Source organism: Sipha flava, unplaced genomic scaffold (genome assembly GCF_003268045.1).
Source record: "Sipha flava isolate LNK unplaced genomic scaffold, YSA_version1 222_pilon_pilon, whole genome shotgun sequence".
Taxonomy (NCBI): domain Eukaryota; kingdom Metazoa; phylum Arthropoda; class Insecta; order Hemiptera; family Aphididae; genus Sipha; species Sipha flava.
Genome location: NW_020272853.1, coordinates 203,581 through 220,447, shown reverse-complemented (window position 1 = coordinate 220,447; position 16,867 = coordinate 203,581). Strand labels below are relative to the sequence as shown.

General features: G+C 32.5%; 2 protein-coding genes and 1 non-coding gene across 5 annotated transcripts; 2 read left to right on the top strand and 1 right to left on the bottom strand.

Moving 5' to 3' along the window:
- Positions 1-1,544: 1,544 nt before the first annotated feature.
- On the top strand, positions 1,545-13,583 carry LOC112683270 (heterogeneous nuclear ribonucleoprotein L-like). Of its 2 annotated transcripts, none has more exons than XM_025554203.1 (8): positions 1,545-1,759; positions 9,771-9,872; positions 10,879-11,076; positions 11,179-11,499; positions 12,420-12,573; positions 12,677-12,782; positions 12,861-12,974; positions 13,117-13,583. In XM_025554203.1, the coding sequence occupies exons 3-8, from the start codon at positions 10,946-10,948 to the stop codon at positions 13,482-13,484; spliced, it is 1,194 nt and encodes a 397-aa protein (XP_025409988.1). In that variant the 5' UTR covers positions 1,545-1,759; positions 9,771-9,872; positions 10,879-10,945; the 3' UTR covers positions 13,485-13,583. The 2 variants fall into 2 exon arrangements, with proteins under 2 accessions (XP_025409988.1, XP_025409987.1); XM_025554202.1 differs by having other exon boundaries at positions 10,827-11,076.
- Positions 4,879-5,988, bottom strand: LOC112683271. Of its 2 annotated transcripts, XM_025554205.1 has the most exons (3): positions 5,681-5,842; positions 5,501-5,607; positions 5,329-5,420 (listed from the first exon to the last, which is right to left on the bottom strand). In XM_025554205.1, exons 1-3 carry the CDS (start codon positions 5,818-5,820, stop codon positions 5,377-5,379), a joined length of 291 nt encoding a protein of 96 aa, XP_025409990.1. In that variant the 5' UTR covers positions 5,821-5,842; the 3' UTR covers positions 5,329-5,376. The 2 variants fall into 2 exon arrangements, with proteins under 2 accessions (XP_025409989.1, XP_025409990.1); XM_025554204.1 differs by having other exon boundaries at positions 4,879-5,607; positions 5,681-5,988.
- LOC112683290 lies at positions 7,447-7,573 on the top strand. The gene has a single exon (XR_003148582.1). It is a non-coding gene; the product is annotated as a U11 spliceosomal RNA (small nuclear RNA).
- Positions 13,584-16,867: the final 3,284 nt, after the last annotated feature.

The window sequence follows — 16,867 nt, the reverse complement described above, 5'->3', positions numbered from 1 at the left end:
TTATTTACCTAAAAAATTTTTTACAGTCAAACTTATTAAAGAAGCCAAATTGGAAGACTGTTTAAGTTCGTTAAAACATCCCCTGACACATCCACCCCCAGCTTAAATAATGCAACTGCTTATAATATATTTATGAAGTGTTTGATAAATTATTTTTTTAACAATAATGGAATAGCATTGCTCGTTATACTGAATAAAATGGACAAAATTACTTTTTCATTACAAATTAAATTGATATGAAGTAATGGATTAATTAAATGGGTAACGCGCCTACCACAAATATGTTTCTACTATTTTGATTATTTAATTTCATTGACGTTTGTAAATCTGAATGATACCAATTAAATTTGTAAGTCAACACTTACTCGATTATCCCAAAAAGTTTACCAGCCGGAACATTTAAATTTTAAAATTTTTTTAAATATTTAGTTGGTAATTAGTAAGTATTTCTAAGTCACCAACCGAAACTTTTATGCGTGTACTTTTTAAGTTGTATCCAACCAAATTTTTACCAGCCAGACAATTTTCAAATTTTAAAGATTTTATTTTGCCAATATTTAATTGTTAATTAGTAAGTATTTGTAAGTTACCAACCGAAACTTTTAAGCTTGTACTTTTAAAGTATTTTCTTTCTGGATATAGTGGTTGTAAATTATAGTTTGTGCCGGAGTCCAATAAAAAATGAAACATGAAATGGATCAAGTCCGATTTTATGAATACTTGTATTATATTCTTCCTGATACTTTAAACATTGTAACGGCTCTAAAACATTTTTTCCAGAAGATATATTTTTGAATTGTGTCTTCTCTTTATACTCTTGACGACTCTTGCGTAAGACGTCTAGGGAATAAAGTGTTCGAATGTTTTGATTTTGAGTAATAAAAGGCCGGTTCACGATTTCGCGCCGCACTGTCGCACTGATAATCAACAATTATTATTACCTCACCACCATGTATTTTTTTAACAAAAACTACTGTTTCTAATTCCAACGCTACGTGTCGACAATTATCACGATTTTCATTCTGAAAAATATACGAATTCTCCGTAATATGTACAAGGGAACGATCGAGCCACATTTTTAATTTTTGTAATTTGAATTGCAATAAATATTGTTGAAAATTCAAAAAAATACAGAATTTCAAACTTAAATATTTAATTAACTAAATACAATTTTTAAAATGTGCCTCGATCGGTCCCTCGTACATGTTGTGCAATAAAAGAATATTGTTTCCGAATGTAAATCAAGATAATCGTTGCGACATATTGTTTGAATTAAAATCGTATGTTAGAGTGAAAAATAAACATTTTTTCGCGATCTCAATAAAACATTCTGACATGTGCGTGCGAGAGCCCTCCGAACCGCTATCGCGCCGCTTCAAGATAATGAACATATACAGTGTAATATAATTAGATACGCTATTTCGTGGTATCCTATAATAATGTTAGTAAATAGTTATATTTCCGTGCCCTGATAATATTATATACCTGGGCGATTGTTAAGTCCACCAGAATAAAGAGGTAATAAACAGTCGTGTTCACGCAGTCGTAGCGTATGTTCCTGTCACTGTGCGTTTCACTGATAAGTAAATTCGGTCTTTAATTTTAATTAAAGACTATAATTTTAATCAGTGTTCTCAAATGTTGTCGTCCTCGGGCGGCAATAGCCGCACCGATTAAACCCCAGCCACATCCAAAATCAAGAGCACAGTTACTAAAAATCCTGCCTCAACTCATGGATACAGTACCATGGGGAAAAACGGTAAAGTACTTAAAAATACCAATAATCCAATTTCACCTAGTTTTCAACTAATTAACGAAAACCCGCCGATACATCTCACTCTACATTTAAATTCAATGACGTAACCGATAACATTCCCATGCCCGATTCAAATATTATACCCGATGATAATCAACCTAATGAACACACACACCCATCGTCAGCTTATCTACAGATAAAACGCTGTCGTTTCCATTTACCAATACTGATATCGATATGTCTACAAACAATTACAATAATAATACTCTACTTCATTTTTTTTATACCAGATTATAATGGCCCCATAATTATACTCGCCTTGTGCATCGATCAAGATAAAAACATGGATAATTGGCATCCTATAAGCGCTGCAAAATTTTTCACCAAAAATTTTATTGGTATCTCCAATATCAAATCAGCCGGTTCCAAAAAGATAAAAATTACTTTTAATTCCATCATCAACGGCAATAATTGCTTAAAAATTCTGATATTCCGCGCTCTAACAGTTTTCACGTAAATATTCCCAGCAGCTTTATATACTCGTATGGAATTATTAAATTAGATAATAATATCTCCGAAGAATTTTTCGAGGGTCAACGTTCACCTGTTACAATAAATGCATTTAAACGCATCTCTATTCAGAAAGATGGTAAAACTCTAATGACTCGCACAGTAGAACTGAAATTTATAGCACCTAAAATACTATCCGTCATTTCTATATATAAAATGATATTCAAAGTTATGTCCAGCATCTGTTCCCCTGTCCAATGCAACCGTTGTTTAAGATTTTGAACACACCCAAAAATACTGCCTTAGCGAAGCTAGACTTATCACTGCGGTAAAACCAAAGACTCAATAGACTCGTACAATCCACCGACCCCATCTGTCTGTGCTGCAGACTTCCTCACCTAGCCACGGACCGTTCTTGCCGGGAGTGGTCACTTCAAAAGGATATAATAAAAAATCATGGCAACAGAAAATATATTCTACAAAGACGCGTTGGTGTTTAAGAAAAATAAATGCTATACACCAGCCTTTAAATACTCTGATATTGTAGACAGCCAGCCTCATATCTCTGAAAATATCGAAATCGACACTTCTCTTCACAATGATCACTTTCCTAGTTTAAACAATTCCCACCATTTCTTCAATAATAAAAAAATATATATAACTATAATCTATCTCAGGTGTACAATAAAAAAAAAATATCTTACCGTTTGATTCTTCTTATACTGTTCTAAATTTTCTTCACTGGCGGAGTTTACTTGAACTCAATTTTACCTGATTTTTTTCATTGGTGGAGTTTACATGTGCCCAATATTATATACCTATTATCCGAAGTTTATAGATTATAATCGATAAACCTTGCATATTACCTACATTGGATGTTATTATATTTTATTATCGTTCTGTTTTTTCAAATTTGAATTTATTATTCAGTCACTATTCAGCTTTGTTTCTCTAAGACTATTTAGTTATTGTAATTAGAAAAATGAATTCCAAATATAAAATGAAAACTAAAATTCCTTTATCGAAAAGAAAAAACGCAAAGGTTTCATATAAGGAATATGAGACCATCATATCCACATTCATAAATACTCGTACTTAATGTTATTATAATTTGTTATTATATTATCAAAAATTATTATCGTAAATTAACTTTCACATATTTTAATTAAATTTTCAATAAATAAATAAAATAAATAATGATATAATACCATATATGTTATATATTAATTTTTATTTGTAGTCTTAAAAATATGTAATTTTATGTATGAGATACCTAAGAAGTGTAGTAGATTGGTAATTTTTGAATTGCCGGCAAATTACGTTTATAAATGTTATTATTTCCAACATGATCATTTTTAAAATCACCAAACATATTTTCTTATCACAAATTATAAATTGATTACATCGACAATAATTAATGTCCTTAACTATTATTGTTCCTAAGACGTGAAGGTGCAGAAAAATAATTTTTTATAGGTTTATAACAGAACTAACATTTCGGATTGCACAGTGTGTCGTAACTCGCAGAATATACATAGAAAAAAAAATAGCTGCTGTCAAGCAGCTGTTACATAACGTGATATATGAGATATTTTCCATGGTAATTTTGATCGACATTTATCGACACATGTAATTATTTTTTTTTTTTTTGTTAAGCAATTTACACGGATACGAATTATTATTGTGATACCTATATTACTAGTAATAGTAATATAACTTAGTACCTAATATGTATTCAACGGAGTTATCTATTAATCGATTATTGAAAAATATTTCCTTTTTTTTTTTTTTGTACAATACATATTAATTGTTAGAATGATCGGTAATGGGGCCACATTTTACTTACCGGCTTCGTATACGATATTTGTTTATAATATTTCCCGGGAATTGGATCACTAACAAAATAATATTTTGTTGGTGATCCAATTCCCATTATTATTATTATTATTATTCCCATTATTACATATTATGTATATTTTTAAATAGTACCGGTAGGGTCCCCCATCTTGTATAAAATACAAACACAAACATTTACGAAGATGTAACATTTATTTATTACAGTTTAATAATTAAAATTTTCTTTTTTCTCAGTAAATATAAAATATAATATTAATTACATAAAATTTGTTGAAAAAATGATTAAGTTTATTTGACAATTATACAATCAAATACCAGGTAAGTACATAAAATAAGTCAAGTGGCTACTATTATAATTTTTTTTCCTTGATAAATATATAATATAATCATTATTGAGAATATGTATATATGTATGAATTTAATTAAAACGTAGTGGCCTAATTTCCGGTAGTCCATTGTTATACGATGATAAGTATAAGTGTATAAGTATACAGGTAAAGTACATCGAGTAAAGTTTGTTACTCTTTTACAGCTAACTAAATTGCAGGATGTAATTATTATGAGATTGAATACAATTATTGTTGTATAGGTATAGTAGAAATTAAAAGTTAAATATTATTTTTATATTATATTTATATTAATATATATATGTGTGTGTGTGTGTGTGTAGTATGTTAAGTTAAATACAATATACAGTTTAGATTTATAAGATATATACATACACACAAATATATGTATATGTATTTATACAAATATTGCCGGTTCGATGTTTGAAGAACATGTCTCCTAATGTATTCTTATTTCTTATAAATAAATATACACGTGATGAGATAAGAGATAATAATATTACAGAATTATACATTTTAAAAATATCATATATATATATAATTTGTTTCTATAATAGTTTCCCAATGAATTTGATCATTAACATAGGCGTATTTACGTGTTTTGCTGAAAATGCAACACATGAAACTTTATTTTATATTATTATTTATAAAGGTATGTACGAGGCGTCACAAAAATAATGTCCCCATATTCCTAGCGCTGAAAATAAAAACTTTTTTCAAAAGTTTATAACATTTGCGTATCACGAAGCTCCTTCCCTTTCAAACGAAAGTTGACGGTTCAACTTAATCCGAATTTTAATTTGTGTCTGACACGCGTTTACGATGGACGCTTTTACGTCAGCCGCCGCCATCTCTTTTCCCGTGTATACTGAATACGAACTCCTCGCTGTTATTCGTTTTTTAAATTCAAAGGCTGAATCTCCAATATGCATACATAGGAAACTGTATGTCTGCAAAATATATGAGAAAGTGGTGTAGGGAATTTTCAGGAAGTCAGGAGTCAGGGTTTTTCTCTTGCATGATAACTCACTTTGTCCACGATTCAAAAGCTTTCTTTGATCCATTTGATTGAGACGTGATTTCTCATCCACTTTATAGTTCAAACTTTGCTCCGTCTGGTTATCACCAATTCTTGATCTTAAAGAAATATTTGGTAAGAAAAAATTTTGAGACAGCAGATAAAAAGTTGAAAACAAAAGTTACGCAATACTTGCAAAAAGAGATGGTGGTGAGTTTCAATGAGGCTGGCATATAAAAACTTCTACTGAAACTTCTTATGAAAAATATATCCATGTAGGAGTATAATGCGATAATGTGGAAAAACAATTCATGTGTAATCATGTAAAACATTCTTTAAATATAAATATATTTTATCATAATTATTTTGGAGACCTTACTTTTGGGAGATGTACATCAATTTGTAGGTACCTTGGCTTAAAATATAAAACAATTGAAATTTTATTTTATTTCATGATATTTGTTAAATAATAACGATGTTTTCAATTGATGATAAAAAATTAACCAAATTGACATTGACACGTGGCGTATATAGTTATAATCACATTTATAATCAACGCTAGTACTCATTAATAAAATGTATTTATTATTTTTTTTTTTTTATTAAATTCTAAGCAAGAAATATGTTTGATTGCCCATGTTCAAAGAAAAAATTGCCCTCTTGCCCCCAGTTTACGTCTGTCTTGATGTGAAACATCTATGACGCGGTATAGGAGTGAGGCCGACTATTGCAGTACCTATATAAGGTTTAGATTTTATTAAATTGAAAATTACTGAATTACTATAAATATCAATGAAATAAATATAGCAGATTCTAACGTATGCGTTTCTGGCGCGCGATTTTTAATTTTTTAATTTTGGTATCGAATTGTAAAAAATCTAAATATTTTGTTGTTATTTACGCCGTATTTATTTCCTTTAATAAATCATCCTTTCCGGCATATTTTCCATACAAAAAACTTTCGAGCGTTCCGCGACGGCTCACGTTTTTTTTTCCTTATCCGTTCAAGTTGATTCTAGGCCAAAATAGCGAAATAATTAACCGCGAATATGAAAATCGCGAATTGATATAGCAAAAAAAAAAAAAAATAATATAATAAATATTCTTTAGGAGAAAGCCACCCTACTTTAATTTATTAATGTAATAGAGAAAACTCGATATTTAGAAGAATTAAAATGAGAACAGTATTATTCTAAAGAACAACCAAAGATAAAAAAAAGTTCAAGGACTGTGCTGAAAGACTTCGTTTGTTAATTACAAATTATAATACTAATGATAATAAAAACTTTGTAAATGGTATAGCATATAATTTTTCACTAATGCCTAATTGTTTTTTCATAATTATTATCACTAGATCGTATATTTTCGCTCATTTTAAAATTCGTTGTTTTTATTTTCGCCATTATCAATTCGCGACTTTTACATTCGTGGTTTCGCTTTTTTGGCCACGTACCTATCAAGTTTTCTCTTCTCCCGTCGATCCACGGTAAGCATGCCATGTTGATGAATTTTCCCCGTCCGGCAAGGACAACGGGATACGTTTCGCGCGGGATACGTGTTGCGGCGAAAAGCACATGTGAGAGCAATATGGCACTGGTACGACTCGCGCTGCGGCGGCGGCGGCGGTACGGAGATTGATCACGGACGCAGTGGTCGGCTAGCGAAGCGAAGCGACGATCAGCGTCAGCGACAGTGCCCGGCGGGCCCGGTAGATAGCTCTGCGCCGGCCGGACGGTTGGTCGACGTGCACCGTGGACCGGGCTAGCGGCTGTCACGCGAGCTGGACGTGACGCGCGGTCGGACGGCCAATAATCCGTTCTTCCGGATCCGTCAGAGTGGCCGGCGGTCGGGCGGACCACCGACGACCGGTACGAGTGGATCACGGGACAAACGGTTCGGCGATAAGCGCGCGAGACCGGTTCAGCATATAGTAGAGCCCGCGGGACGATGTTCTCTTCAAAAAGGATGTCCACCGCTTGCATGGTGTTTGGGTCACTGGTTCTCGGGGTATGGCCATTAATACATATTCGACACATAATTTTAGAAACCGCGGGCTGTTGGTCACCAATACGTGCCGGCGTCTGCTCCGATCGATCTTCGTTGCAATCGTTGTAGTGTACTACCATCCCTTCCAAACGAGTCCTGATCTTGGTACACTCTAACAACACCGCTTCCGTAATAACATTTTTTTCTACCGTCGTCCTCAAGTTATAAAATGCGAAAGGGTCGATGATATTTGCGCGCACTACCGTTCGCGGGGGGAAATAACGGTGGTCACTACTCTCGTAACCGATTGTCGTCGTCCATTCGGCGATAGAGAACGATTTTCCCTAGCGGCACACACTCGTTTCCGTTAAAAGTATTGACGCGAAATGTTTTATGATATTAAGTGTTTCGTATACGTCCTCAACGCGTGTTCCACAAATCAACGGTCGCTCATTATGATAATACAATACCGGTATGAACACGTACACGGCGAAACATTCGTACTGAGAACTTTTGTTTTCAACAATCGCTCGAACCGAGGAAAATAATAAGTTCGTAATCATTTAACGGATATTTTTGTTCAAGTTGTGTCATACAACTCGCACGGATCGATTGTTGTTTAAAAACGCAGTTATAACGTTTCCGTTGTTTCACTGTAAAAAGTATTGCCTATGTAAGTTTCCTAAAGGGATTTTCCATCAGTATGCATACGTGCACATCGTATTATATAGTTATTGTATTAATTCAATAACTTTTTTCTCACTGATACGTCAAGTGAACTTGTAATTTTCTATTAGATACGAGCGCGTTGAGAAAAAAAAACGTACCAAATTCACTAAAGAAATCAGAAGTACAAACGCGATTGCTGACCAGTGTGGATCAAATGCCATTCGTTCCACGATATTTATGCGACGTTTGACGAGCTCTAGAACGTGTTTCGCGCACGATTCTCCCTTTCCCTTTACGTGTGTTACGACCGAAGTAGCAGATTTGTCAACCCCGATCATACGATTTAGCGCCGGAGGAAATGGCTCGAGTTCCTGCTGCGGTGCGCGTTGGGTTAGGTTAGAGTTATTTATGGTATCAACGTGAGTGCGCACCGGACCGTCGTTTTATGCGATGACGTTACGGTCATCGAGAGGATGTTTCCCGACTGGGAAAATTAATTTTTTAGATTTTTCATTTCGATAAAAGTACATATTATGTATACTTTTATTGTACTTTTTTTAAGACAATGCCAATCGATATCAAAAATCAAACCAATGGTTTCATAGTTAAAGTTCATGTTTATAAAAGAAGGTAAGCGTATATAAAATTAATTTCTCATAATAAACTAGTATAAATTAGATACGTAATAGATTCAACATTTTATTATACACTATCTTATACTAAGCCATTTATAATATAAAGAGGTCGTGAAATATAAAATTAGAAAATATATGGCTAAAAAATATATTAAAGTCCGTGTATATGCGTATATTTAATATCCGTGCATTTATATTTATTTATTATTTAATCTATAAACATTGCATATTAATTCAGAATTAATTTATACTTAAAATATTTATATTTATAATTATATAACTTGTTATTAATTAATAATATAAATTGCATACCTACATACCTACCTTTTATTATTTACCTAATAATGTTATGAATAGTTATTGGTTTTGCTTAAAAATTAATAAGATGCATCCATTTATTGAATAATTTTATGAAGGTATAAACTATAAGTATAACTATATATTAAACTGATTTTAAAACTAAAGCATAAACAATCACAAAGCTATCTTATCGTCAGTGTTATTGCTTTGTGTTTACGTATGCCTTGTATCTAAACATTTTTGAAGATTTTAAAATTGTTCCATAACTTATTCTTGTTTTCGAATATATGAGTGTTCAGACTCACAGGTATTAAAATATATGGGTATTTACATTACATGGGCCTTAACCCTGTCTTAGATAGAAACACGGGTACCCGAGTAGTTCAATACACGTGTGATTGTGACCTCTAATTTCTATGGTTGAACTATATTTTTCCGTATTATACTGCATTATTGCATTAATGTCTTTTGCTATTGATTTAACTATTTGCCATTAGAATCCACGCTTTTTTCAATCAAATATCAATAAGTCACGTGAAGGCTTAATACAAATATTTTAGCAACGAATTCGACCGTCGACTTTGACCGTTGTTTATCACTTAATATTGAGCATGGATCAACAGCACGATAGTGATACTGTTTTTAGACCGGTAATAGTTATTTGTAATTTTTTTTAATTTACTATTTTTCAGGAACGTATTTTCATGTGTTTCAACTTGCTTTCAAGTGGGATGAACGATCACTGACTTCCTTAATCTTCCATACGAAAATTCATGATTTTCGTTAATAGTATGGTAATAATAATAATAATAATAATATTAATGACGTCGTGCCGATTTCAGTTACGCTCTACAGCAGGAAAATTACACGATTCGTATATTGTATTAGATAACATAGTAATATACTACTAAAAGGGGTTAAGGCCTGCAGTCATGGATGAATACTGTACGATTAATTGTGCAGGTGTATATTTATTGTACTTATAACCTCATGTAGCGCAGCATGTAATAATAACAGCATTATATTACAATATATATATATATATATGCTTACCGTCTTGCGGTGATTCGTCTACTGTGCAAAAACGTAAGATTTACTACACCATGCGATTGAATTTGAAATAAAAAACGACGTGGTATAATCGAATATCCTGGTCGCTATAACCCATTACTCGCATCCGATTCGTCGACAGTAAGACACGTGATTATCACGAGTTGTACAAGAGCTAACACGTGGAGGTAGCCCGAATAGGGATTTAGAAATTCTAAATGTTCCGATATTGTTGTTGTTACACACGGTATTATAAGTCATAAATGCTACGAAAAATTTTGGTGATATAATACTATCCTTTTCGCCGTATATTTAATAAAATATTGTATTAGATTTAGATTTTCCATCATTTATACTAAACATTTATTGACTAGTATATTTTGCAATTGAATAAATGATTGCGTGCTGGGTGATTACAAATAATAACAAAAACGCCGGGATTCCGGAAATTATGCCCATAAGTCATACACAATTTGAAAAAGAAAAGTATAAGAAAATATTAAGAATATAATTTTTATTAAAAATTTACTATAATGGCTCAATGAAAAACGTGAAACTATGAAAACGTGTTTGTTTACAAATACTAATGAAAAAGTCGAGTTATAGATATTTTGAATTCATTATACCAGTGACTCTCTTTGAAAACGCACGATTTTTATACAAGCAGTATTCTTCATTGCATTGTTTAAACGTTTAAGCTTATATTTACGTTCATATACATCGAGTCAACGTTCCATTTGTATACGTAAGCAAATAGAAAGGAACGTCGGAAAATATCGAAAGGGATTCAAAAAGCTTCAAATTATCCAAGACGATCATGGACAGTGTCAGACCGAAGCATGAACGAGGCACCTTAAGAGGCACAGGCCCGTCTTTCCGCTTTTCTAATCGACGATTTGATGGAGACCAGCATTTAGGAACGTCGGAAAACCAATATTTGAGCGGACGGTAAATATAGACTATTGTATAACTAATATACAACTACGTATATTCGATTGAACGTGAAATGATTGATGTGCCATAATAATGTTGACGATCACTGTCGTTTAGAAACAATGAGATATGGTCAAGGCGACCGATTACCAGAAAGTCCCAGTCTGGTAGTGGCGATTCTACCGGACCACTATGTCGTCCGCAGTCTTGGCGGTGTGCGATGCCGAACAAAGTGCTAATCGTGTATGGGTTGGAAAGAATGGCCGTTAACTGTGATAAGATCTTCAACCTGTTTTGCATTTACGGCAACGTTATGGCTGTGAAAATTTTGAAAGGAAAGCAAGTACTCGTCGAGCTACAAGACGTCGAGGCTGCTAAACGATGTGTGGCTAACTTGAACTTGGTTCGGTTGGACGAAACAACTGAGCTAAAAGTCAAGTGAGTGACGCAACTGCCTACTGAAATATCTTGATGTCGGGTTAATGGTGAATGGTAGGGTAGGTTGCTTTTGATTCAAAAAAAGATTTTGGATGACGACAATCAGTCGAGAGGGTGCATTTTACGTCAGTATGTGGCGAGGACAATAAGCGTCTCGAATCATCCCAAACAAAGAACGGTGTAAAATATGCTTTTAAACAATGAAATTTAAATTCTGCTCTGTACAATTTATGGGTGTATATCGACTCCGCCGAAAAAGTCTTTTTACCTGTAAGAAACCTATCGATTGCGCCGAATATTTTTATATATCGATTCCGCTGAAAATATATACATGTAACATCACTATATATACATTACATTATATATATACCATATCTAGCACGACGGTATAGTGACAGGAAGGTAAGTAAAAAAAAAAAAACGTACATTTTATAGAATAAATAAATAATAATAATATATATAATAATCAGCAATAATTGTAGTCGGATTTAAATACAAATTTTGAGCTGAGCATGTTTTTATAATACATCTAAATGCGGTAGCGTATGTATTTGTGCTTTTGTGTGACAATAAGAAATATAACAATGGAACATAATGTCCATTTTTAAAAAGTATGAACCGTAAACAGTCAATAGAAATATTTTGGGCAACTGTAAAACAAATCATCTACAAATATTTTATCACTAGAGCATAGCAATTTTAAATTAAAATTTGTAGATTAGAATAAAATATTATTTACTGTGTCAGTATTTAGTAGAAAATCTGCTGAAAACAATATTATGTATTTATAAAATCCGAAAATGTTTTAATATGATAATATATGTTATATTCTTACGTATATAAATCTTCGGCGGAATCGATAAACTCCCCAATTTATAATACTATAAAATATAGCATTACGTCCACCGCTGATATTTTAGGTATTCAAAGCATTCGTTCATCAACAATCACAGAACGTCAAGAATGCCGGACGGCACGCTAGATATGAAAAATTATCTCAACAGCAAACTTAATCGATTTATCGGAAAAGTGAAGAAATACGAGGATCAGCGACGAACCACAGCTCCGTCAAAAGTAAGTAAAAATGCGTGTATTGAAACGTTCACGTTGACTTATGGGTAACGGGCATACATGATTCATTAGTTGAATGATTTACGGTTAATTTTATTCCTAATAGATTTTGCATTTCTATAATGCACCGACGGATATTTGCGCCAAAAAGATTCACAAAACGGTGACGGAGGCCCTTGGTTGCATGGACTCAATAAGATCCATAACCATTTGTGAGTCGTTCGTCGCCAATTGATTCGTTTATGTGCGAGAACTTTATTGAACTTATTTTTTCTAAACTTTTTTTTTAGTGCCTAAAAAACTTCCAGGCGCTAAGTGTTCAACTGGTCTGGTTGAAATGAAAAGCGTCGAATTGGCGGTAAAGACAATTTTCATTTTGAATCATATGTCATTTGAATCGTCAAGTAGGTTTTAATTATATTATCACTTTAACTATAATATTATTTTTATTGGTAGGATTTCGAGCGTTGTAACAATTATTTATACCTACCCCTGTACCGGAATCGGTTTTCGTAGTGTTTGTGATTTCTCGTCTTCTCCTTGTAGAATCCAGGTTTCCATTTTTAACTAAGTTGTGCTTCTCAAAATGGTCCGATATCCGGCGGCAGTCCACGGGCTCGTCCGATTTGCTGTTGAGCATTACGCCATGCATATCGTCGTCGTTGCACAATTCTGAGTACGCCGTGTCCACGGCTGAGTACCCTATCGCGCGCACGACACTGCAGACGACCGGGCCCGATGGAGCTTCGTGGACGTTGTGGGAAACTAAGGATATTGTGACGGAGGCCATTGACCACGTCGCAGTAAATCTCGAGCGACCCACGGACACATCGCTGAACGAGTTGCGTGTGACCGAGAACCCGCCGACCACATTGTTCACTGCCCCACGGCAAACGAATGACAAAACGTCGTAGTCGTGTAAACGTTACTCCTGGTTCGGAGGAGTTCCATTCGCCTCGTTCGGGCATTGTTAAATATATACGAAATAAATAATAAATATACAATATTTTATAGTTTATTGCACATAACTTTTTATTCCGATTCGCTGATCCGATATTGATATGCACTGACAAACAATGTACGAGTCGTATTTGTACTTGTCCACTTGTAGTAGTGGGTACTGAAATAACTAAAATTATAGAAATAATAGTACAAATTACTTTGCACTACAAACTATTTGCAGCTATTTTTTTTATTAATTACTGTTGTACATCAAAACAATTTTCGATAACTACAATTCAACAAAATTTGTCGCTGTATACCATATTTAATATGGTATACTGCGATAACGATTACAATGAACCTGGATGATGGTGCGAAAAGAAGTGGTGCCCGCAATGACGCCACATACACACTAATAATCATTTACAACTAACACATAGATCTTGGGTGCCGACGATGAGATTAGAAATTGCTTAAATGTTGCTCCTTAAATAAATGCTATAGCAAGGCCCCTTAAGCCTTGGTTTCCAACAACCACGCGTCCGTGAATGCGTGGTGCGCGATGCGCGATTTTTCAATCACACTTGCGTGATGCGTGATGGAGGTGTTTTGCTACACCTTGCGTGGTTTTGTATTCCTACAATTTTCGTCAGTTGATGAATAGCAAAACGTCAAAATGGACGTGATGTCAGTCTTTAATTTGTTGGAAGATGAAGCCGACGACGAACTTCTACTATTGGCCTATTTGTTTAGAGAGGAAAGTGATGAAATGTACAGTGAACGAAACAGGGAAGGCTGCTACAACAACCTTATACACAGACGTTTGATTGACAATGAAACTAAATTTATAGCATATTTTCGAGTTTCCTTTGAGTTATTCAATTATATCCTTAATTATATCAGTGTGATGTATTTACCGTTTTTTCCGATGGTAATTGATATTTATTTCCCGGCGTTTTCTTTAATATTATTGTCCTTATAATTTTTATCATTTAATTTATATAATACGGGGTGGTCCCGAACCATTTCAATGAGTTTTTCATCGTTCACGGCAGTAAATAATTTGGATTCCATTTCGAAAACGATTATTGAATTTTAAAAATTACAATATTTAATATAATAAATATCTATGGATGAGTCGTCCGTGTCATGCAAATGTTGGTCTTCTGGCAACCGTGACGTGATTGACGCGCGTGATAGAAATATCCCACGCGGGAATATTTACGCGCGTGAATTATTAATAAACACCAACATTGATTTCTGGTACTTTAATTTCTATGTGATCACACGTGGTTGTTGGAAACCAAGGCTTTAAGGTGGTTCTAGTCGGTCATTTCCTAAGGAGTTTTTTATTGGCTACCCATCAATCCCGATAATATTTGAGTTAAGAGTGTGTGCGAAGTAAATTAATGTTGGTGTGTGTATCCGCTTATACGGATGCGACCCGCCTGCATTCCCAAAATAACCGATTACACTACTGTCTCCTGCGTCAACCCGCTGACCGTATATCTATCAGTAATCACTAATGATTTATCCACACACAACGCTATTTTAATTTTCTAATAAATGTACCATATACTTATTATCAGGGCTCGGAAGTTACAGCACTAAAAATATTACTTTTTAGCTCTTAAATATGCACTTAAAAACTCTAACATATGCGCTATAAATAGCACGAAAAATCAAAAAAATATGCATTTAACTTGAAAAAAATTTAATTTTACAAATTGTTAGGCTCATTAGACACAATCTGGACTGATTGAATTATAAAATGTTAACAAAAATGTTAAATTACTTAAATATATTTGTAAAAATGTACTTATTATTAAATTACTTTATATATTTATCTTGATAATTATCCTAGATTATTAATATGTTTGATAATCTAATGCAATGATATAATAAAGGAATAACAATGACCTCACTAACTATTGATACAACAAATCATCAATGAAAACATAAAATAATATTTGATGAAGTTATTTATTTCCTATAATTAAAATATTTTTAAAAACATAACCAAGTAAATACAATTATGATCAAAAAAATTTGATTATTTCCTACATTATGTGAAAATATACCCGAAAATAGCAATATAAATCCTAAATTAGCAAAATAGCAATAAAACCCGTAAATATGCAAAAAATAGCAAAATTAAATTTTGTGTATGATTATCCGAGCAGTGAGAAACATATTTGTTTCTTACTTTGGATGTTCTAGGATGAACCAAGAAAAATATGTATTTGCTAGAACTTCCGAGCCCTGCTTATTATTGATATTATTATTTATTATGTACACATTATTGAAAAGATTGGGAATCGATGCACAAATTGTTCAATTCGCCATTCGGATACAAAATTTATATTAACAATATGCATTTTATTAATTTTTTAAAAATACTTCATAAATAAAATATCTAATTGTTTATACTTATATTTACATACATTATTAGTATATAAGTATATTATTTATTATAATTATAAAATTGAAGAATAATAATAATTAAACTCCTAAAATAGCAAAACAATATTTTTAGTATGCAGATATTATAAAAGATGCTACAACAAATATTTTTTTAAAAATAAAATATCATACTGTTATTATTTATAAAACAACAGTACTTTTGAAGATTTATAAACTAAATCATTGAAGATGTTCGATGGAACTATAAAGAAAAAAAAACTAAATAATCGACATAGTCGATATGTCGGTGTCTGAAAGGAAATAGTTGTGCAGGTATCGTGAATATTCTATATGGTCATATAATGTATATGGTGGATCTATCGGTAATAATTTAAATATATAAAATAGGGGTCGGCAACCTTTTGAACCACGCGGGCCATATTTTTTTTCAGATGTTTATCAAGGGCCACTTTAAAAAAAAAAAAATTACATATGATATATACTAATAATTGTATTGCTATTATATTTGATTATTTTACATAGAAATATGAGTGTAAAAAATACGAATGTTACTGGAAAAAATTGCTTTTAAGAAAAAATTTAATTTTTTGATAAATTAAACATAATGGCTTACCTTTGTTTTCGACGAAAAAGTATAAATCAACCCAAGAATTATTAAAAAAACGATGTTCATCACAAATTTTCCTTTTTTTAGTGGCCATAATATTTGGATTTACTTGTAAAATGAAACTATAACAAACGCAAACAATCACAATCACGGTGTAATACTAATTGCTATAAATGCAAAGTAACTATGACCATAGATTAAATATATTAGATACATATGTATTAAATACATAGATTAAATATATTTAAAATTTTAATTTTTAAATATATATAAGTATATTTAATTATATTTATATTTATATTTTTATATTTAATTTATCCTATG